General features: G+C 38.6%; 1 protein-coding gene across 3 annotated transcripts in view; it reads right to left on the minus strand.

Moving 5' to 3' along the window:
- The window catches only part of ubr3 (ubiquitin protein ligase E3 component n-recognin 3), a 248,653-nt gene that overhangs the window by 150,809 nt on the left and 75,089 nt on the right, over positions 1 to 22,755 (minus strand). For all 3 annotated transcript variants that reach the window (XM_059966618.1, XM_059966617.1, XM_059966619.1), the window contains 4 exons: positions 15,741 to 15,880; positions 14,401 to 14,497; positions 8,349 to 8,490; positions 5,153 to 5,257 (listed from right to left, as the gene is read on the minus strand). In XM_059966618.1, coding sequence (XP_059822601.1) covers positions 5,153 to 5,257; positions 8,349 to 8,490; positions 14,401 to 14,497; positions 15,741 to 15,880 — 484 coding nt within the window. The remainder of the gene's footprint in view (positions 1 to 5,152; positions 5,258 to 8,348; positions 8,491 to 14,400; positions 14,498 to 15,740; positions 15,881 to 22,755) is intronic.

Genomic DNA, 22,755 nt, shown 5'->3' on the forward strand with positions numbered 1-22,755 from the left:
GGCCCTGGTGAGACCACACCTGGAATATTGTGTACAGTTTTGGTCTCCAGGTTTAAGGAAGGACATTCTGGCAATTGAGGAAGTGCAGCGTAGATTCACTAGGTTGATTGGGCTTGTACATGCTGGAATTGAGGAGATTGAGAGGGGATCTGATTGAAACGTTTAAGATAATTAAAGGATTTGATAGGATTAAGGCAGGAAATATGTTCCAGATGTTGGGAGAGTCCAGTACCAGAGGGCATGGATTGAGAATAAGAGGACAGTTATTTAAAACAGAGTTGAGGAAGAGCTTCTTCTCCCAGAGAGTTGTGGAGGTGTGGAATGCACTGCCTCGGAAGACGGTGGAGGCCAATTCTCTGGATGCTTTCAAGAAGGAGCTAGATAGATATCTGATGGATAGGGGAATCAAGGGATATGGGGACAAGGCAGGGACTGGGTATTGATAGTGAATGATCAGCCATGATCTCAGAATGGCGGTGCAGACTCAAGGGGCCGAATGGTCTACTTCTGCACCTATTGTCTATTGTCTATTGACATGGGGGAAAGTTGAGAGGAGAATAGCAAATAGAAAATTTAACCTGACTAAATCTTGTGTGAGTGTGCGTATGAACGCACAAGGGCACAATTGTAGGAGAGAGTGTTCTCAAACGTTAAGATTTCTAAATTTTCCCCCCAATGTTTCTGAATAATAAGCATTCAATTTCAACATTTGCTTTGACAAATGCTTAGACTGGTGGGGGGGGGGGGGCGGGGAAGGGGGAGGCTTCATCGACTATCAAGTTCTTTGTGAGAGAAAAAGACTTATAGTAAATGAACCCTAGCAATTCATTACAATGTACTATTTGATTGAAAATCAGACTCAAAGTGGAAAATTAATGCTACCCAACAAAATAGGTGGTATATTGCATCCAAGTATAATTATTAATTACAATATAAATACTTTCACTAACATGTGCTCAAATAATTCCAGATGTGGTGAATAGAACATCAAATCAGTCCCACCAAGTGTAATGCTTCCAAACTCATTTTATTAGACAGAGGATTGGAGCCAGCAAGAAAGGCACAATCAATTGTATCATTCTGCTGAAGTTATTTAATTTTCTAACTGTACCCAAGCTGATGAATAGTTAGTAATGAGACTTTACAAGATTAGGAGGTAAAGTACTCATTACAAAACACCCTGCTTTTGACCTCCTCCTGTAGCTACATTGTGGGCAAGAACCAGCTGGCCTTTATCATGTTGGTCATTATATTGATTTTAAGATCCCTGTGGCACAAATGTTATTCATCTGTCTCGGCCTTGACCTTGTTTAGGTCCAGAATATTCTGCTGCCTTATTGGATGAGTAAAGAAATAATCAGTGCAGACTTCCCCTTGACTACATGACCTTCAACTTTCTTATTGGGAGATCACTGTCAGCACGAATAGGAAATAACATCTCTGCAGGACTAGCAACACTGGCACACCTCAAAGTTGCGTGGTTAGCTGATGCCCTGCTCTCCCTACACTCATGATTGTGTGGCTAATCATAGGTCAAATGGCATCTATAAATTCCCCAATGTCGCTACTTTTGTTGGTAGATTCTCAGAGAGCGATGAAGTGGTATACAAGAGATAGTTCAGTTGGTTGAGCAGTGTCGCACTAACAATCTCACTCTCAACATCAGCAAGAACAAGGAATGGATTAAGGACTTCAGGAAGAAGAAGTTAAAAGAACACACACCAGTCCTCACTGGAAGGTAAGTGGTGGAATGGATAAGCAACTTCAAGTTCTTGAGCATCAACAATTCAGAGGCCCAATACATTGATGCAATCACAAAGAAGGAGTTCGAGGAGATTGGTACAATGCCAAAGATTTTATAGATTTCTACAGATGTACAGTGGAGAGCATTCTGACAGGTTGCATCACTACCTCGTATGACAATCCCGATGCTCAGGAGTGCAAGAGGCTGCAAATGGATATAGATTAAGCCAACTCTATAGCAGATACAACACTCCCCACTAGCAAGTGCCTCAAGAAGCACCATCCATCATTAAGGGCACTCACCTCTTTTCGTTCCTACTATAGAGGCCTGAAGACACATACTCAATGATCTAGGAAGAGCTTATCTAAATGGTCCATGAACAAAACCTTGCTACTCCATTTTTAACAATTTATTGTTGTAATTTATAGATTTTTATATTGTTGCACTGTACTGTTGCCTCTGAACAAAAAAATTAATGCCATCTGTCAGTGACAATAAATCTGATTCTGACTATACATTAATCTAGCTGCAAGTCCATGTTTCTGAGACAATGTCAACACTGCATGATATACAAAAGAGCAATTGATAACTGACTGTCATATATGCTTTCCCCGCACTTTCTTGAAATGTCTTGGAATGACATGACAACATTGGAGCTGCTGTATAAAATCTAACTATACTAGTTAGATTTTTGGTCTATTTGGAATTTACGATTATGGGAATCAAGCAGCAAAAAAATGTTGAATGATTAGATCACCCATTATCTTAATGAATGGCAAAACAGGCATGCTGGGTTGAAGGGCCTTCTCACACTAGTGTTCTTTTTTTAAATTTGCCACTGTACCCAAGGTATTGTCAAATAAAACTTGAAATGCAAGTCTACTTGAAGAGTTATGTATCATACAAATCATTATTTTAGTCTGCAAAGACTGAATTAGCATTATAGATCATTATTCTTTCTAAAACTGCACAATTTTATGCCTGAGGTTCTTTCCACACAATAAAACTGGATTTAAAATAAAAGCTGGTGAATTTTCTAATGGACAATTTCCCAATTATGTTGGTTGAAGGGTTTTGTACCACATCTGAGTCAGAACACTTGCTTAATTGCCTGAGGGCACCAAGGGTATTCAATTGTAAAACAAGTAGTTATCCTACCTGTCCAAGTACTGAATGACAAACATACATTGCCACTCATCTTAACTCTGAGAATAGTTTATTTAATTTTTGGTTACACAGGGGATGAAATAAAGACCTGAGATTTACAATTTGCTCAAAAGATAAAAGATAAAATTAGCTAAGTTTGCCATGCCAAAACGAGAGCTTTTAGCTTATCAAGTCAAGGAAAATTCTAATATCCTACCATTGTATATTATTAATCAATGCAGATCTATTTTTAATTTTGATATACAGCAGTCCCCGGGTTACGTACAAGTTCCATTCCTGAGTCCGTCTTTAAGTCGGATTTGTACGTAAGTCGGAACAAGTACATCCGGTATTATTTAGTGTCAGTCAAACATTTGTTTTAGTATATAGTATATATTTTACCTTTCTATGCATATAAAACACTTAAGAAACATATGTATTCCAATAATTAAACCATTGCGTTGCTTAGCAATAATTGTAACTTTTATTGGGGCAGGGCCTTTCACATGCTCCATTATTCTCACTTTATCCGTTACCCTTTAAAATTGTTCCGATCGTTGACCGACTGTAGCTTAACACTTTTCCAATGACCGATGGCATTTCACCTCTTTCCAAACGCTTCATTATTTCCACTTTATTTTCAATCACGATGCTTCCCATCAATGGAACAGAAACACTGTGGGCACTGGGTCCCGAGCTCCGCCGGCCCCCAAGGTCTGCTGGGTCCTAAGGGCCACCGCACTGAATTCCCCAGGTCCAAAAGTCCACTGCATTGAGACAGGCTAAATGAGACAAGTGGGCGCTGTGCTGGGTTTGGGTATTTGATCCTCCACAATATTGCGCATGGAAATTTAAACTGGAGGTGACTGTTTTTTTTACGAGGTCGAGTTATGAGCTTGACATCAACCCAGCTCGGGAGCTGTCTGTCACTAAAATGAACTTGGGAACCTCCATTCTCTAGCCTGGCGCTGATCTCACTGCGTCATGACTGGAACGGGTGGGGTGGGGGTCAGAGAGAATCTTACTAAGAAAAATTTAAGCCAAATACAAAGTTAAACACTCAACATAGTGTCAATGGCAACAGCTTAACACGATCCAACTTAAAATGGCAGATGGTGTCGCGATCTGACTTAAAATGGCGGATGGCGTTCCCCTTCCTCAGTTCATAAGTACAAGTTGTCCGTAAGTTGGGCATTCGTAATTCGGGGAATACCTGTACTCTTTTTCTAAATCATCAATACCTTCCTTTGTATTATCACCAATTAGATAGCAACAAATGCTTACGAGTTGCTTTGACCTGCAAATCAAGTGGTTGCACGTAAGACTCAAAGTTTTAATAAAATTTTCTAGCTTTAACTCAGCACTGAGCTAAACCTTTTCTTTCTTTTATTACAAGAAAAAAAAGCTATGTTCCTCAGAACACTGGAGACCATTTCCACAGATGACCTGCAGATTTTAGATCATGACAGACAAACTGGTACAGAAAGTTTGTAATATAAACTCAATTTCAAGTATAAACAACAATTGGATAGCTTTCAGCAGGGCAGGAATACATTTTCTAGGAATGGAACCCATCCCACCTAATAAATCAGTGGTCAGCTATACAGTACAACTGGATAAAAATTTATGATGATGGAAGGAAGAAGGGGCATTTAATGTAATTTGTCAGGTCTTGATTCATACAAGCAAACTTCCAAATCATTAAACTCTCAATCTCAACTGTGGAAAGTTACTTAAAGGGCTTAAAGAGAACAGGCATTTCTGCAGAACATTAGTTAAAAAGTAAGACGTCATTTTGGTGACATGCATCTTCAATCAACATTTACTACAGTCACCAGCTACATTCTTGCAAGCTGTCAGGATATGATTTGTGACACAAGATGATGTGGGATAAGAAAATTTAAGTCTAAAACTGAAAGACTTCAGAAAAAAAACTAAATTAAATAGCTAAACTTCCACAAACTATAAGTGTTATTAAAGATACTTTACAAAGCCTCAGTTTTACATAAGCATCTGCTTTGAATTGGATAAGGTAGCTTGATCTCTTTTCCCGTTAATCATGCTTAGTAAATATATATATACTTCAGCATCGGAACCAGAAAATCATTGTTTCCAAATGTCAGACTCCACATGATCAAACGCTCAGAATGTCAAACACAAAGAATGAATAAATTATTTTCTACATATTCAGGTTTAATATCCTAATATGCTCAGTATTGCACAAAAATATTACCGAAATTTTTGTTCAGGGGTTTCACCCACCTCATCCTCAACTGTTTCTTCTGGTAGGTTGTCAAGGCCCAGCTCAATCAAGTTTAATACCATACACAGTATATGTTCAGACATGTTCTGGTGATCCATTGTTATCTAGAAAAGTAAACCACAATCCAGAAACCAATATTTATTCATTTATTAGATTCCAACACTGTAAAATATTAGCAGGATTCGAGAAGATTTAACCATTTTATATAAAGATTATTTAGACCATAAGACATGGGAGCAGAATTAGGACACTTGGCCCACCGTCTACTCTGCCATTTCATCATGGCTAATTACTCTCTCAATCCTTTTCACCTGCCTTCTTCACCTAATCTTTGAAACTCTGACTCATCAAGAACCTATCAACTTCTGCTTTAAATATACTCAATGACTTGGTCTCCACAGCCTTCTGTGGTAATGAACTCCACAGATTCACTATACTCAGGCTAAACAAATTCCTCCTCATCTCTATTCTAAATTGACAATCCTCTGTTCTGAGACAGTGCTCTCTGATCCTAGACTAACTCACTGCAGGAAACATCCTCCCTACATCCACTTTATCTAGAGCTTTCAATGTTTAATAGGTTTCAATGAAATCCCCCTCATTCTTTAAACTCCAATGAGCACAGAGCCATCCAAAGCTCATGTGTTAACCCTTTCATTCCCAGAAACATTCTCGTGAACCTCCTATGGACCCTCTCCAATGCCGGCACATCTTTTCTTACATAAGTGGCCCAAACTGTTCACAATACTCCACCAAGTGTGATCTGACAAATGCCTCAGTAATACATTCTTCCTCTTATATTCTTGTCCTCTCGAAATGAATGTTAACATTACATTGCCTTCCTTCCCTCCAAATCAACCTGCAAGTCAACCTTCAGGGAATTCTGCTTGAGGACTCCTAAATCCCTTTGCACCTCTGATATTTGAATTTTCTCCCCAGTTAGAAAATAGTCTCTGCTTTTATTCCTTCTACCAAAGTGCAATACCATGCACTTCCCTACACTATTTCTGCCACATTTTTACCCATTCTCGCGATCTAAGTCCTGCTGCAGATTCTGCCATTTCCTCAACACTACCTGCCCCTCTACCTAGTTTTGTATTGTCTGCAAACTTGGGAACAAAGCCACAATTCCATCATCCAAATCACTGACACATAACGTAAAAAGAAGCTGTTCCAACACTGACTCCTTAGGAACTCTACTGGTCACCGGCAGCCAAAGAGAAAAGGCCCCCTTTATTCCCATTCTTTGCCTCCTACACATCAGCCAGTCTTCTATCCATGCTAATATCTTTTCTGTAATACCATGGGCTCTCATGTGTGCACCTTGTCAAAGGCCTTCTAAAAATACAAGTAAACACTATCCACTGACATGCCTTTGTCTGTCCCGCCTGTTATTTCCTCAAAGAATTCCAACAGATTTGTTGGACAAAATTTCTCCTCAGGGAAACCATGCTGACTTTGGCCTATTTTACCATGTGCTTCAAGTACCCCAAAACCTCATCCTTCTTCACAATCACTGAAGTCAGGCTAACTGCCCTATCATTTCCTTTCTTCTACCTCCCTCCCTTAAAGAGTGGCATTTTTGCAATTATCAAGTATTCCTGAACCATTCCAGAACCTAGTGACTCTTGAAAGATCATTACGAATGCTCAACAATCTCTTCAGCTATCTCTTTCAAAACCCTGGGGTGTAGTCCATCTGGCTGAGATGATTCATCTACCTTCAGACTTTTCAACTTCCCAAGCACCTTCTCTTTAGTAATAGCTCACATCTGCTCCAACATTTTTGAATTTCTGGCATACAATTAGTCTTCCACAGGAAAGACAGACACAAAATACTTTTTTCAGTTCCTCTGCCTTTTTTTGTCCCCCATTACTATCTCTCCCATTGTAATTTGAATCTTACATCCTGTCTGCTATTTGGAGGACTGTATAAAACTCACATGAGGGTCTTTCTATCCTTGCAGTTTCTTAAATCTATCCACAAGGATTCTACACCTTCCACCCCTATGTCCCCTAACTAACAGAGCCACCTCATCTCCTCCACCTACCTGCCAGTCCTTTCAATACGATGTATATCCTTGGATGTTAAGCTCACAACTTCGATCTTTCAGCCATGACTCAGTGATGTCCACAATGTTGTACCTAACAGTCTCTAATTGCGCTACAATATCATCTGCCTTATTCCGTAAACTGCTTTTATTCAAATACAAATGTATATTCAACATCATTTTTGATTTTGCCTGCATGTCACATTTCAATTCATCCCACTGACTGCAATTTTGCCCTATCATCTGCCTGTCCTTCCTCACAGTCTAACCACACACTGCATCTACTGGTATACCAACTGCCCCATCCTCAGCCCCATCATTCTGGTTCCCATCCCCCTGTCAAATTAGCTTAAACCCTCCACGACAGCTCTAGCAAACCTGGCCATTTTATACAGTAGTGAGAAATATTATTGCATTTAGCATACAAAATGCATATGTAAGAAATTCCAAAAGCATTTTTGAGATTTACAGTAGAGTGGTTAATGCCAATTTACAGTACTGTTTCAAGCAGCTAAAAATAAAGACTCCAAACCTATTAAATATAATGGTAACTAAAATATTTACCATGCCAAAATGAATTTATCCAAAAAACTATGATAAAGCACCTGACTTTTATAACATATAAAGTGCAACAAAATTCAATTGCAAATTCTTATAATTGTCATTCTTTGGCAACACTGATCAGCGGTGGAGCATACCCTTATGATGAAACCAGAGGAAAAGATGCAATTTATAAAGTGCAGGGGCTTCTTGGGTTACACATATCCTAGCAACCAAAATCTAACTTTATGCAATTTCACATATATATTTTTAAGCATTTTGCACTCTAGTAATAAAAAAATGTTCTATGGTATTCATTAATAAATCTATACAGTATATATTCCAGTACGTTAATTGTGACTAGGTTTAGGGGTATTATTCAATGAAATGAAAGAATTATAGCAAATATATAAAGAACAATATGAAGTAAATTCTCTTAAAAACAGGTGTTTCTGACAGAGAGTTCTAGGCTTACAAAATTAAACCTTTATGTAACCCAGGACAGCCTACAGTTCACTAGTTACAATATGGCATCAAGAAGTTCAACCTTAAATGTCATGTTCAGTTATCAGTCAACATATTAGACTTGCACGTCTCTCATTTACCTTATAAAGAAGAGTAAACAGCACAATGTGCAAAGTTTTACAGTGCAATATTCGTGTTAAGCCTTTGTAGCTGGGATTTAAAAGTGCTCTCTCCCGATATGGTGGCCATGGATTACCATTAAATTTTCCAGTCTGCTTTAAGCTGTCGAGAGTAGACAAAGATAACATGTAATATTAAAAAATGCAAAATATGCAAGCATCAGCAGAAATCACAGCTAAGCAAGGAAGGAAATAAAAGTATATTTTCTTTTGCTTCTAATTATTATAAGTAAGAAATGAAAATAATAAAGATGGTAATACATATCTATAAGAAATGTGAAAGATATTGACTATAGAACACGGTTTCTACCTGCCTTGAATGGCTCAAATGTGCCTCAGGGAGTGACTGTTGAATTTACAATTAAATTGTTCTAATGTGAAATCTATGCAATGTTTTGTCAAAATGACAGGCTATCCATTAAAAATCTCAACAGCTTGGTTCTGCATTAGCAAAATAATATTACAAAAAAAAGCCTTCAATGATATTTACTGGCAAAAATACTCATTATTACCCTTTACAGAGCACGCAACTCTTCTGCAGTTCCATTTCATGGTTAAATGAACTTGTGATTATTTTTTAAAAAGTATAAATTTCAGTTTTAAGACAAAATAAATCTAAAGAAAATAGCAAAGCAAATATGACTGCCATTTTTAATATGCATTTTGTTCTTAAGAAATATTTTTAAAAAGCTGTACCAATTGTCACATCACAAAAGCAAACCTTATTGAAAAGGGGGCAAAATCATTTTCAATGGAATGCCTACATTTGCAAAGGGTGAAATTTATCAGAATACCGTGGTAAACTGAACTAATCAGAATTAACTGCTTTACATGCCAAACTCATGCAACTAAAATCTACATGACTTGACCTCAATTCCCTGATAAAAGACTGATTCTTTAGGGAATGATCAGTCATGCAGACAAGATAAAGAAGCCCTATCTGCTTAGTAGGTCCATTTGCCAATCAGCTTCTTTATATAACCAACTATTGATTCACCTTGCTCCAATTGATAAAAGGGATCGAATTTCAACATTGCACTTATTCTTAATCATAAATCTAATACTTCTTTGATTAATTTGGCAGTGTAATGACCCATTATAATTGAGATTTTCTTCTTTTGTTGTAAAATAGATATACTAAGTAATTTCTTTTACAAATCCATGAACTGAAGTAGAGACAAAACAAACAGAACTAGAAGTCATGGAACAATACAACACAGAAACAGGCCCCTTGGACCATCTAGTCCATGGTGAACTAGTATTCTGCCTCGTCCCATTGACCTACATCCAGACCATAAGTTCTCCATACCCCTCTCATCCGTATACCCATTGTCACAGCACTGGGTTTTGATGAGGGTCACATGCTTTTATGAAGGTATGGACTTGAATGAACAGCAGGCTACATTAGCACATTTATTACATAGGTATTCATTCTGTGCCAGAGGTGGAAAACTTTTAGAAAAAGTGCACCCGATAAGTATAGCCTCAGCACTTCTCAGCATGAGAATTATGGGGCTACAGGGGTGGGGGGGGTTGAACAGGGAGAGAAATTACTGGTGGCAGACTTGCTTTGTCACACCTATCCAAATTTCTCTTAAATGTTGAAATCAAACCTGCATCCACCACTTCTACAACAGCTGATTCACTCTCACCACACTTGAGTGAATTTCCCTTTAACATTTCACTTTTCACCCTTAGTCACAACCTCTAGTGCTAGTCTCTGCTGATAACTATTCATTAAAATAGTGTAGACTGAAAGTGGCCTAACATTATGAAAACAAGCAAGAACCGTATTTTCTCTTTCAGACATACACAGGATCAATGCAACAGTAAATTCTAATTATCTGGGAGGCAATAAACAAGTACACAACTAAGACAGACAGTACAGCACTAAGACATCACTGTGCAGTATTACCATCATCCCAAAATACTACACATTTACTTTGCTTTAGCATTGTGCACACAAGGTCAATAAACACTTTAATTTTTTCTGCATATGTGGCAATTCAGGTGGCCTGAGGTTTTCTGTTTGCAAGGCAACAAAAATTAATCATTGTCATTATGTAACCTGACAGAGAGTGCTATAGACTTTGATTACCTCATCAAAGCATCTAAGTAGCTTACTACAGTATGTACTCATATTAAACAATGCTCTCCAGAAAAGTTTTTTCCCCCCCAAAAATGCAAACTGTCTTTGACTAAATGCAAATCTATGCAGATCTATGTCCAAAATCTCGACAACAGTCGGGATGCAGTAACTCTGCACAAGTGTCCATTATTCTCTCTTCTTCATGCAGAACATCAGGTTAGAGCCTGACTTATTAGGGACAAGAACTCACATTAATTAACACCTATCTGTGTTAGGTATCTAGACACAGATGCATTGCACTAGTACCACAAGAACTAGCTCCAAACCAATGATGTCATTAGATGAGGGCATTGAAAAATATATCAGCAAGTTTGCTGACAATACTAAACTGGGTGGCAGTGTGACTTGTGAAGAGGACGTTAGGAGAATACAGGGAGACTTGGATAGGCTGAGGGAGTGGGCAGATACTTGGCAGATGTCATTAAATGTGAATAAGTGTGAAGTTATCCACTTTGGAAGCAGGAACAAGAGGGCAGAGTATTGTCTGAATGGTGTAGAGTTAGGTAAGGGAGAAATGCAAAGAGACCTAGGAGTCCTAGTTCACCAGTCAATGAAGGTGAATGAGCAAGTGCAACAGGCAGTGAAGAGGGCAAATGGAATGTTGGCCTTTGTTACAAGGGGAATTGAATACAAGAGCAAGGATGTTCTTTTGCATTTGTACAGGGCCCTGGTGAGACCACACCTGGAATATTGTGTACAGTTTTGGTCTCCAGGTTTAAGGAAGGACATTCTGGCAATTGAGGAAGTGCAGCGTAGATTCACTAGGTTGATTCCTGGGATGGCAGGGCTGCCTTACGCAGAGAGATTGGGTGTACACACTGGAATTGAGGAGATTGAGAGGGGATCTGATTGAAACGTTTAAGATAATTAAAGGATTTGATAGGATTGAGGCAGGAAATATGTTCCAGATGTTGGGAGAGTCCAGTACCAGAGGGCATGGATTGAGAATAAGAGGTCAGTTATTTAAAACAGAGTTGAGGAAGAACTTCTTCTCCCAGAGAGTTGTGGAGGTGTGGGATGCACTGCCTCGGAAGACGGTGGAGGCCAATTCTCTGGATGCTTTCAAGAAGGAGCTAGATAGATATCTGATGGATAGGGGAATCAATGGATATGGGGACAAGGCAGGGACTGGGTATTGATAGTGAATGATCAGCCATGATCTCAGAATGGCGGTGCAGACTCGAGGGGCCGAATGGTCTACTTCTGCACCTATTGTCTATTGTCAAAGCAAACAAAAGAAAATACAGTTGTTGTTAATCTGAAAAAAAATGCAGAAAAAGGAATCAATCTAAAGTATTAGCATTGTGCCTCTCTTCATGTACTGTATGCTGCACCTTTCCCATAATTACCATTTTAACATATTTCTAGCATTTACTATTTCTTCTTGCTTCTCAATCCCTGTCTCTAATTAGTCACTCAGTTTTTTCTCTCTCACTAGATGCTGCCTGATCTGCTGCAATTTCCACATTGCCCCTTTTTTCCAGATCTCCATCAATTGCTAGGTTTTGCATTTTAGTTCCACAATTTCTTTTCTCTTTGCTATTCTCCATTATTTACCGATTCAGACAGATTAGCAACCAATAACGAGCCTCTTCATCCTCTTAGTCGATGGCATTCTGCATCAACTATTATCTATTTGCTTCTGCCTTATAACAGTTAGTAACTTTGCCCTCCTCACGAAATCGCATTCAGTGCAGTTTAAAACATGTAATTTTCTAAATTTCCCAGTTCTGACAAAAGGTCCTTGACTTGAAACACTAATTCTGTTACTCACTCCACAGATGCTTGCTGAATACTTGTAGATTTTTGCTTTTTGTTTCTCAGAACAAACCACACGATCTTCAAATAAAGATTCCAATATCTCAAAAGATCTGGAGGTGTTTCAATATGGCTAGGGCAAAGAAAGCATACAAGAGTCCAAACAACAGGAATAATCTAAGAAAAAAGGTGTATCAATCTGAATCTGGAAACTGGGCCAAATTTAATGACAAGTCCTGATTAATGGATTAGGATACTGTATAGCTGAGATTGTAATCTAGACATCTGCCAAATCAGAAATGCTTGGGTGGTTACCTGGCACCAGCAGAGAAGCAACACTGTATTCCTCAGAAAAAAGACAGCAGGTATCACTCACATTAAACCATTTTCCAAGAATAACCTGCATTTAATAACCAAGATCATGACCAACAGAGCTTCAAATGAACCTATCATTAGAACCCAAAACATTGAGGAATAAAAAAATCTCTAACACTTTCAGTTTTTGATTTAGCAATGACAGGAAAATGAAGCACATGGTTAAAATGCCTTCAGTGCTAGGTTCATAATACATTAATCAGGGCTTATCATTAAATTAGGCACAATTACCAGGTAACCTATAATTTTCCATTTCCAGCTGCTAACCGTCACCTCTTCTAATAGTGAAAATAACAATCTGCTCTGAATTGATTCTTCTTTGAACTTCAAGTGAAGACTTATCTGTTCGAACCACTAAATTCATTTGGAATCCTAGTACTTCAATAAGAACAACATTCAACTTAAAAGGTCCCAAAAATAGATCAGTGGAAATGCCTAGAGCAGTGAGATTCAATGGTTATGAAGAATCCATTTCATGTTTACCACTGCTTTCTCCTCTGATGCAAATAATTTTTTTGAAATACACCAAGAGTCAACTGTCCAAAAATTGTTTGTTTTCCATTCCACAGTATACAAGCACAGTAGAACAAATTAGAAGTTAAGCTTTATTCTTCTGCCTTTTCCAGTAAATGAAAAGCACACCCAATTTGCTGCTCTACAAAAAAAGTGTTGGTGTGTCTGGGGGTCGGTGGCCCGATGACTGCGAGTCTGGGGCTAAGATCTGCAGGTCAGAGCCGGGGGTTACCTTTCCTGGGCTTGGAGGCCTGTCTGCATGTTAGGTGGAGGTATGGAAAAGGGGCGTGCTTCACTTTGATTTCTTGTTGTATGTTGTTCTGCTAAACATCATGGACATGTCATTTTAGTGCCAGAATATATGGAAACACATGCAGGCTGCCCCCAGCAGATCTACAGATTGCATTAATTGCTAATACAAATAGCCATAGAGAAGTATAGTACAGAAACAGGCCCTTTGGCCCATCTAAACCATGCTCAAACCATCTACACTGCCTCCACCCATCAACCTGCTCTGGGACCATAGCCCTCCATATAGTTTTCATACAGTGAAACTTTTCACTGTACGTGTTACTAATAAATAAATCCAGTTCAATCTAATGAAACAGGAAAGCACAGCAGGCAAAGTAAGTTTATCAATGAAAAGCTGCAATGATTCTCAATAATTTTTTACTATTTTCTTATTTAAATTTGTTCTTTGAAGCCTGGTTGAGATCTTAAGGTAGAACTCTACAATGCAAAGGTTAGAATGAAATGCTTACTATTCCAACTTTAGTAATGTCATGTCAACAGGGATAGTAATTTGTGGAAGAAAAAGCAAAACTACTTCATAATGTGTACACACACAAAATGCTGGTGGAACGCAGCAGGCCAGGCAGCATCTATAGGAAGAAGTACAGTCGACATTTCGGGCCGAGACCCTTCGTCAGGACTAACTGAAAGAAAAGATAGTAAGAGTATACAACCTATTCCTCATATTACCAACATGCCTGTCATAGCATCCCTAAATTCAAATAAAACACAGCAAAATTGCACATAAGTTTTCTTAATAAAGTTGTATTTCCAGTTTTGTGAGGGAGTCTATGTTTAAAATGTATTGACATGTTTAATCAGAACCAAAATATTGTAAATATAAGGCATTGTGCTAACCCAATTTATTGAACAGTTCCCCTCGCGTTTGCTTATTGAACAGTGCCATTCAGTTAAGAAGGTACTTACAATCCCATGTATCGGTCCATCGCAGACTGAACATCCCTGCGATATACTGTCCTTAGAATCACCATTATTGGGTCAAACTCAAGATCCCAGACATCAGCTGATCAAAGGACAAAAAATATATTAATAGATTTGCCATCTATAAAAAAGCTGAAAAATATATGAGAACATTTATTAAACCTAAATGTGTGTTCTTTTGAAAATATGTTTTAATGGGGAACAGCAAGAAGGTACCAAAAGCCAAATATAATAGAAGTAAGGTTAGGTGCAATATCACCATATTCTTCCCAGGAGAAAAGTAGATTGTTAGTTAACAATCAGGTGCAAATGTGAAAATCATTTTAATTTTCTTATCATAGAACAATATTGCACATCATTTCTGCACAAAACATGATACCAAACTAAACTAATTCCCTGTGAATGCACAAGGTATACAGAACTATGAGGAGTACAGATCAGGTAAATGCAAGTAGACTTTTTCCACTGAGATTGTGAGAGACTAGAACTGGAGGTCAAAGGTTAAAGCTAAAAGGTGAAATATTTAAGAGGAATCTGAGGGAAAAGTTCTTCAATCAGAGCGTGGTGAGAGTATTGAATGAGCTGCCAACAAAAGTGGTGGATGTGGGTTCAATTTCAACATTTAAGAGAAATTTGGGTAGGTGCATGGATGGGAAGAGTATGGTTCAGGCACAAGGTGAAGGGAGGAGGCAGCATAATAGTTCAGTATGGACTAGATAGGCTATGGGCCTATTTCTGGGCTGTATTATTCAATTGCTCTATTAGCAGATAATAAATGACAATGCTGATGAGTTGCTTTAAAATTTGAGCCTTCACATTTAGGTTTTACTGACCCATTTGGAAACGAATGTACATACTGCCATCTTCTGTCTAATGATAAAAATATTGCCACAGCTTACGTTTCTCTGTGAGCCTACAAGTCCTAGCATTCAAAACAGAACACTTTCATTTAAAAAAGATGCAACCTAAGAAATCTATGGCCCAAACTGTTGCCAGATAAAGTGAAAAGAACAAAGTTTTGCCTCAAAATCACGATGATGATCTTAAACAACTGCAACAAAATAGATTGAAATTAGATGCTAATATAACAGTAAGTCATAGGTGTTGGAAAAAAATCCAGATTTATTCACAGGAAAGCAAAATCATGCTAACATAAGCAGACAAGCATATCCAAATGCTATAAAGCCTTTGTCTTTTAGAAAGCTTTCAAAAGTAATCTGCATTGGCTTCTTGTAAGGAGATCCAGGAATGCCCAATACATGCAAATATTTCTCTTTAGTATCAGCAATATTTCAAATAAAACAACTCTAAGCACTATGATATACCTTTAGGCGTGTACATTCCTTGCTGCATGGAACCTCCGGGTTCAAATGCTGGTGCTTTAAAATCAGCTACAGCTGAAAGCATGTTTTCAAAATAGTAGCTACCTGGGATAATACCACTCTTTGGGTTGGGATTTTCAGGAATGTACAAATTTAGTTAAGAAAACAACATACCAGCATATATATAAAATTGTAAAAAACATATGCAATTATGGTAAGGTGTTTTTGCAGTAATAAAACTAAAATTTTTAGTAAACAAACATAAATCTTTCTTTTACAAATACATGCATGGAAAACATCCAGTCACCTTAACATCTTACTAAAAGACTAAACAACTTAAGAGATGATATTGATTTACCTTCTTTTGTAAATCTTACTTCAGTATTCAATTTTTTTTAACGTACAATATGTGTACATGTATTAAACAGCATATGCAGTATGCAAAAGGCAGAGAGTTAAGCAAATACACAACCAGTAGATCAAGTCAAAACCTGAACTCCTTTCATGTAAATTGGTGATGAGTAATTAAATAGCTAACAGGTACTGGGAGTGTTCAAAATACAAAACACTCTTAACAAAGTATGCATCCAGTATGAAAATACTAAAGACAATGTTTAAACTTTTCATAATCATATCAGTCAGAAGTGTCGAGTAGATTATCCATTTTAGTTTCCTCCCAAGATCTCCAACATCAAATAAGCCAGTCAATGTCAATTCCACAAACTTTAAAGAACTGGAAACAGAAAAGGCCACATGACTGGACAATACCCTGAAGTAGTGATACCAAAACTAGCAGCAACTACATTCTGTTCCTGTAGTTAGAAAAATATCTATCTGACAATGTTAAGTATTGCTCAGCTAAGTCGTATTTACAAAAGTAAGACAAATCCAATCCTGCTAATTACTTTTTAGTCATCAGTAAAATGATGGTGGATACAGGTAAAAGTGGCATTCACCTGCTGACGGATACCATTTTCAGGTTTGCCAGGACCATTTAGTACACCAAACCTTTGCTTGAAAATCAACTTCAAAAATTATTCCAAGAGATGGAAAGAGGATCAAAACAATACTGTAGATGCAGAAATCCAAACTAACAAATGCTGGATACATTCAGTATAGAAACAGTTGATGGTTAAATCTAGAATCTCATCTGAACTTGGGTACAGAAAACCCCAGAAACAGAATCAGGTTTAATATCACCATCATACGTTGTGAAATTTGTTGTCTTTTCAGCAACTGTACAATGCAAAATTTAATCATAGAAGAAAAACTGAATTATATAAATAAAAATAAATAAAAATTTTAAAAAAATAGCTAAACACAGAAATTAAAAAGTAATGAGGTAGGGTTCATGGGTTTAATGTCCATTCTGAAATTGGATGGCAGAGGGAAAACAAATTATTCTTTGAGAACAGAGAAGGTGGGGGAGGTGTGAATAGGTGCCTTTTAATATACCTTCATACTCCCACTAAGTTCTTTCTTTTGGTAACCTGCACTATTACAATCATGTCCAATCAAATCTTGAGGAATGCTTTTTGACAGTATGCTACAGAAACCATGAGCCAACACAAAATTCTTCAACTTTAACACACTCTTTCTGTTTGCATCAGAAAAGGCCATTTTGCCAGTCATCATTTTGACTCAGTTTTTCAGGGGTTACTTTTGGTCTGGCTGCTGGGCATGTCAACCAGTTTCACAAGCTTAATCCATTTTTTTATTGTTCCTTAACTGCCACATTACAGTATGCAGTCTCAGGCTACATCCACATTAGACCAGATAATTTTGAAAACACTGGTTTTGCATTAAAAACCATAGGCGTCCACACTATGAGTTTTTAAAAATATCTCTATCCACATTTGAAACAGAGATTTCAACGAATCTCCTCCTCCTGCGCATGCGCAGGACACATCTTCTGAAAACAAGCGACATGTTTGGTGTTGAATCTTGCCGTAGAAGTGTGCATTAGTGTAGTTACAGACTAGAAAAACTTAAGTGACGGGCAGCTGTTGGCTTTTGCGCAGGAGAACTTAAAAGTGAGAAAAACAAATACTGGAACATACAGAGGCAACCGACAGGGAGTTCACGGACAGATTGACCCAGCTGACAACGAACATTGAAAAACTGACTAACTCTGTTGCATTAATAAAACACCTTGTTAAATGTATAAAACGTGTCTGCATCAGTGTTATCTTGTATTTCCATACAATGTTACATTAGGCTGTTACACATCTATTGTCAGAGAAGTACTAGCATAAATAGGTAAACAACGTTCATACAAGCAAGGACAGAAAACTGCAAAGTGAGTATACTTATTTATTCAGTAAGTTACGGGTCAAAGTATTTGGTGAGTACGTTTCTAACTCTTCTGGCATCAGTTTCATTGCTGTCTGTTCTGAAATTGTTAGATTGCGTTCAAGAAAACCATGAAATAGCTCGTTGCCATCTGACAGCATTTTCAAAAGTCTCCGGTTACCCCGTCCACACTGATCCGGCCAATTCAGCGTTTCCAAAAATACACACTTTGAAGAGCGTTTCTGAAAAGCACCAGTTTTGGGAGACGAAAACGCCATTTTAGTATGGACAAAGGGTAAAAAGGAAGAGAAAAAGCTTCGGTTACGGATTTATCCGGTGTAGTGTGGACATAGCCTCACTCTATTAAAGATATTCTCCTTGTTCTACCCAGCCCCTTCACTGCCTAAACCTAACTTATTTTCTGTCAGTTCTAAAGAAGGATCCCAGATATGGAATGTTAACTTCTCATGGAGGCTGTCTGACCTGTTGCGCATGTGCATGTTTCCTTTCAAGAAAGAAAGACAGCCTTGAAATCAAGGCAGTATTTGATTGATTGGAACGTCAAGTAGTCCTGGTAAAACTGAAGTCAAAGATCAACAAAAGAAAACACTTCAGTCAGTGATTGCAGTCCGAGCTCACCCAAAGGAAAATAACTGCAATTGTTGAGACATCAATTGTTTCAGTTCCATAACATCATATCTCCCTCTTTCCCGGAATATTAAAGGTCCAAAACAAAAATCTAAACACTACAACCCATAAATAAAAGCACTAAAATAATATTCAAAATTTCTTGGTAACAAGCTGTACACACATGCCGCTTAATAACTGCCAAATCCTCACTTACCTTTAGTAGTACTTACAATGGTAAATCCCTTGAAATTCGCTATCAAGCCTTATGGACATAAATATCAACATTTAATAGGGCTGAAGCAGGCCTAGCCTACATAACTACAGCAGTCAAATGTTTTGAGTAAGCACTATTGATATAAAAAAAGATTATTGACAAATTATCTTTCTTCCTTAGAACCATTTCTCAATGTTTAAATGAACAGTCAATGAAGCTGCGCAAGATCTGAGTGCAGGTATAATAAGCAGAACTTCCAAAGCAAATGCCGAAGAACCAGAGGATGTAAGCACTCATAGAAACACAGAAAATAGGTGCAGGAGTAGGCCATTCGACCCTTCGAGCCTGCACCACCATTCAGTATGATCATGGCTGATCATCCAACTCAGAACCCTGTACCTGCTTTCTCTCCATACCTCCTGATCCCTTTAGCCACAAGGGCCATATTCAACTTCCTCTTAAATATAGCCAATGAACCGGCCTCAACTGTTTCCTGTGGCAGAGAATTCCACAGATTCACTATTCTCTGTGTGAAGAAGTTTCTCCTCATCTCAGTCCTAAAAGGATTCCCCTTTATCCTTAAACTGTAACCCCTAATTCTAGACATCCCCAACATCAGAAACAATCTTCCTGCATCTAGTCTGTCCAATCCCTTTAGAATTTATACTTTTCAATAAGATCTCCCCTCAATCTTCTAAATTCCAGTGAGCATAAGCCTAGTCGATCCAGTCTTTCTTCATATGAAAGTCCTACCATCCCAGGAATCAATCTGGTGAACCTTCTCTGTACTCCCTCTATGGCAAGAATGTCTTTCCTCAGATTAGGGGGCCAAAACTGCACACAATATTCTAGGTGCGGTCTCACCAAGGCCTTGTACAACTGCAGTAGAACCTCCCTGCTCCTGTACTCAAATCCTTTTGCTATGAATGCCAACATACCATTTGCCTTTTTCACCGCCTGCTGTACCTGCATGCCCACCTTCAATGACTGGTGTACAATGACACCCAGGTCTCGTTGCATCTCCCCTTTTCCTAATCGGCCACCATTCAGATAATAATCTGTTTTCCTGTTCTTGCAACCAAAGTGGATAACCTCACATTTATCCACATTTAATTGCATCTGCCATGAATTTGCCCACTCACCTAACCTATCCAAGTCACCCTGCATCCTCTTGGCATCCTCCTACAGCTAACACTGCCACCCAGCTTCGTATCATCCGCAAACTTGGAGATGCTGCATTTAATTCCCTCGTCTATATATTGTAAACAACTGGGGTCCCAGCACTGAGCCTTGCGGTACCCCACTAGTCACTGCCTGCCATTCTGAAATGGTCCCGTTTACTCCCACTCTTTCCTTCCTGTTTGCCAACCAATTCTCTATTCAAATCAATACCATACCCCCAATACCGTGCTTTAAGTTTGCACACTAATCTCCTGTGTGGGACCTTGTCAAAAGCCTTTTGAAAATCTAAATATACCACATCCACAGGGTCTCCCCTATCCACTCTACTAGTTACATCTTCAAAAAATTCTATAAGATTCGTCAGGCATGATTTTCCTTTCACAAATCCATGCTGACTTTGTCCGATGATTTCACTTCTTTCCAAATGTGCTGTTATCACATCTTTGATAACCGACTCTAGCATTTTCCCCACCACTGATGTCAGACTAACCAGTCTATAACTCCGTGGTTTCTCTCTCCCTCTGTTTTTAAAAAGTGGGGTTACATTAGCCATTCTCCAATCCTCAGGAACTAATCCAGAATCTAAGGAGTTTTGAAAAATTATCACTAATGCATCCACTATTGGGCTACTTCCTTAAGCACTCTGGGATGCAAACCATCTGGCCCTGGGGATTTATCTGCCTTTAATCCCTTCAATTTACCTAACACCACTTCCCTACTAACATGTATTTCCCTCAGTTCCTCCATCTCACTAGACACTCAGTCCCTTACTATTTCCGGAAGATTATTTATGTCCTCCTTAGTGAAGACAGAACCAAAGTAGTTATTCAATTGGTCTGTCATGTCTTTGTTCCCTATAATCAATTCACCTGTTTCTGACTGTAAAGGACCTACATTTGTCTTGACCGATCTTTTTCTTTTCACATATTTATAAAAGCTTTTACAGTCAGTTTTTATGTTCCCTGCCAGCTTTCTCTCATAATCTTTTTTACCTTTTCCTAATTAAGCCCTTTGTCCTCCTCTGCTGGTCTCTGAATTTCTCCCAGTCCTCACGTGTGCCGGTTTTTTTTTGCTAATTTATATATTTCTTCTTCGGACTTAATACTATCCCTAAATTCCCTTGTCAGCCACAGGTGCACTACCTTCCCTGGTTTATTCTTTTGCCAAACTGGGATGAACAATTGTTGTAGTTCATCCATGTGATCTTTAAATGCTTGCTATTGCATATCCACCGTCAACCCTTTAAGTATCATTTGCCGGTCTATCTTAATTCACGTCTCATACCTTCAAAGTTACCCTTCTTTAAGTTCAGAACCTTTGTTTCTGAATTAACTATGTCACTCTCCATCTTAATGAAGAATTCCACCATATTATGGTCACTCTTACCCAAGGGGCCTCGCATGACAAGATTGCTAACTAACCCTTCCTCATTGCTCAATACGCAATCTAGAATGGCCTGTTCTCTAGTTGGTTCCTCGACATGTTGGTTCAGAAAACCATCCCGCATACATTCCAAGAAATCCTCTTCCTCAGCACCCTTACCAATTTGGTTCACCCAATCTATATGTAGATTGAAGTCACCCATTATAACTACTGTTCCTTTATTGCACGCATTTCTAATTTCTTGTTTAATGCCATCCCCAACCTCACTACTACTGTTAGGTGGCCTGTACACAACTCCCACCAGCATTTTCTGCCCCTTAGTGTTATGCAGCTCTACCCATATCGATTCCACATCCTCCAGGCTAATGTCCTTCCTTTCTATTGCATTAATCTCCTCCCTAACCAGCAATGCTACTCCACCTCCTTTTCTTTCCTGTCTATCCCTCCTGAATATTGAATATCCCTGGATGTTGAGCTCCCATCCTTGGTCACCCTGGAGCCATGTCTCTGTGATCCCAACTATATCATATTCATTAATAACTATCTGCACATTCAATTCATCCACCTTGTTATGAATGCTCCTCGCATTGACACATAAAGCCTTCAGGCTTGTTTTTAAAACACTCTTAGCCCTTATACAATTATGTTGGAAAGTGGCTCTTTTTGCTTTTTGCACTGGATTTGCCTGCCTGCCACTTTCACTTTTCACCTTACTACTTTTTGCTTCTACCCTCATTTTACACCCCTCTGTCTCTCTGCACTTGTTCTCATCCCCCTGCCACCATGGTTTAAAGCCTCCTGAACAGCAGTAGCAAACACTCCCCCTAGGACATTGGTTCCAGTCCAGCCCAGGTGCAGACCATCCTGTTTATACCGGTCCCACCTCCCCCAGAACTGGTTCCAATGCCCCAGAAATTTGAATCCCTCCCCCTTGCACCATTTTTCAAGCCATGTATTCAACTGAAATATCCTCCTATTTCTACTCTGACTAGCACGTGGCATTGGTGGTAATCCAGAGATTACCTTTGTAGTCCTACTTTTTAGTTTATCTCCTAACTCCCTAATTCACCTTGTAGGACTTCATCCCGTTTTTTACCTATATCGTTGGTACCTATGTGCACCATGACCACTGGCTGTTCACCCTCCCATTCCAGAATGTCTTGCAGCCGCTCAAAGACATCCTTGACACTTGCACCAGGAAGGCAACATACCATCCTGGAATCTCATTTGCGGCCACAGAAACACTTATCTATTCCCCTTACAATTGAATCCCCTATCACTATAGCTCTCCCACTCCTTTTCCTTCCCTCCTGTGCC

This window comes from Hypanus sabinus, chromosome 4 (assembly GCF_030144855.1).
Source record: "Hypanus sabinus isolate sHypSab1 chromosome 4, sHypSab1.hap1, whole genome shotgun sequence".
In the NCBI taxonomy this organism is placed as follows: Eukaryota; Metazoa; Chordata; class Chondrichthyes; order Myliobatiformes; family Dasyatidae; genus Hypanus; species Hypanus sabinus.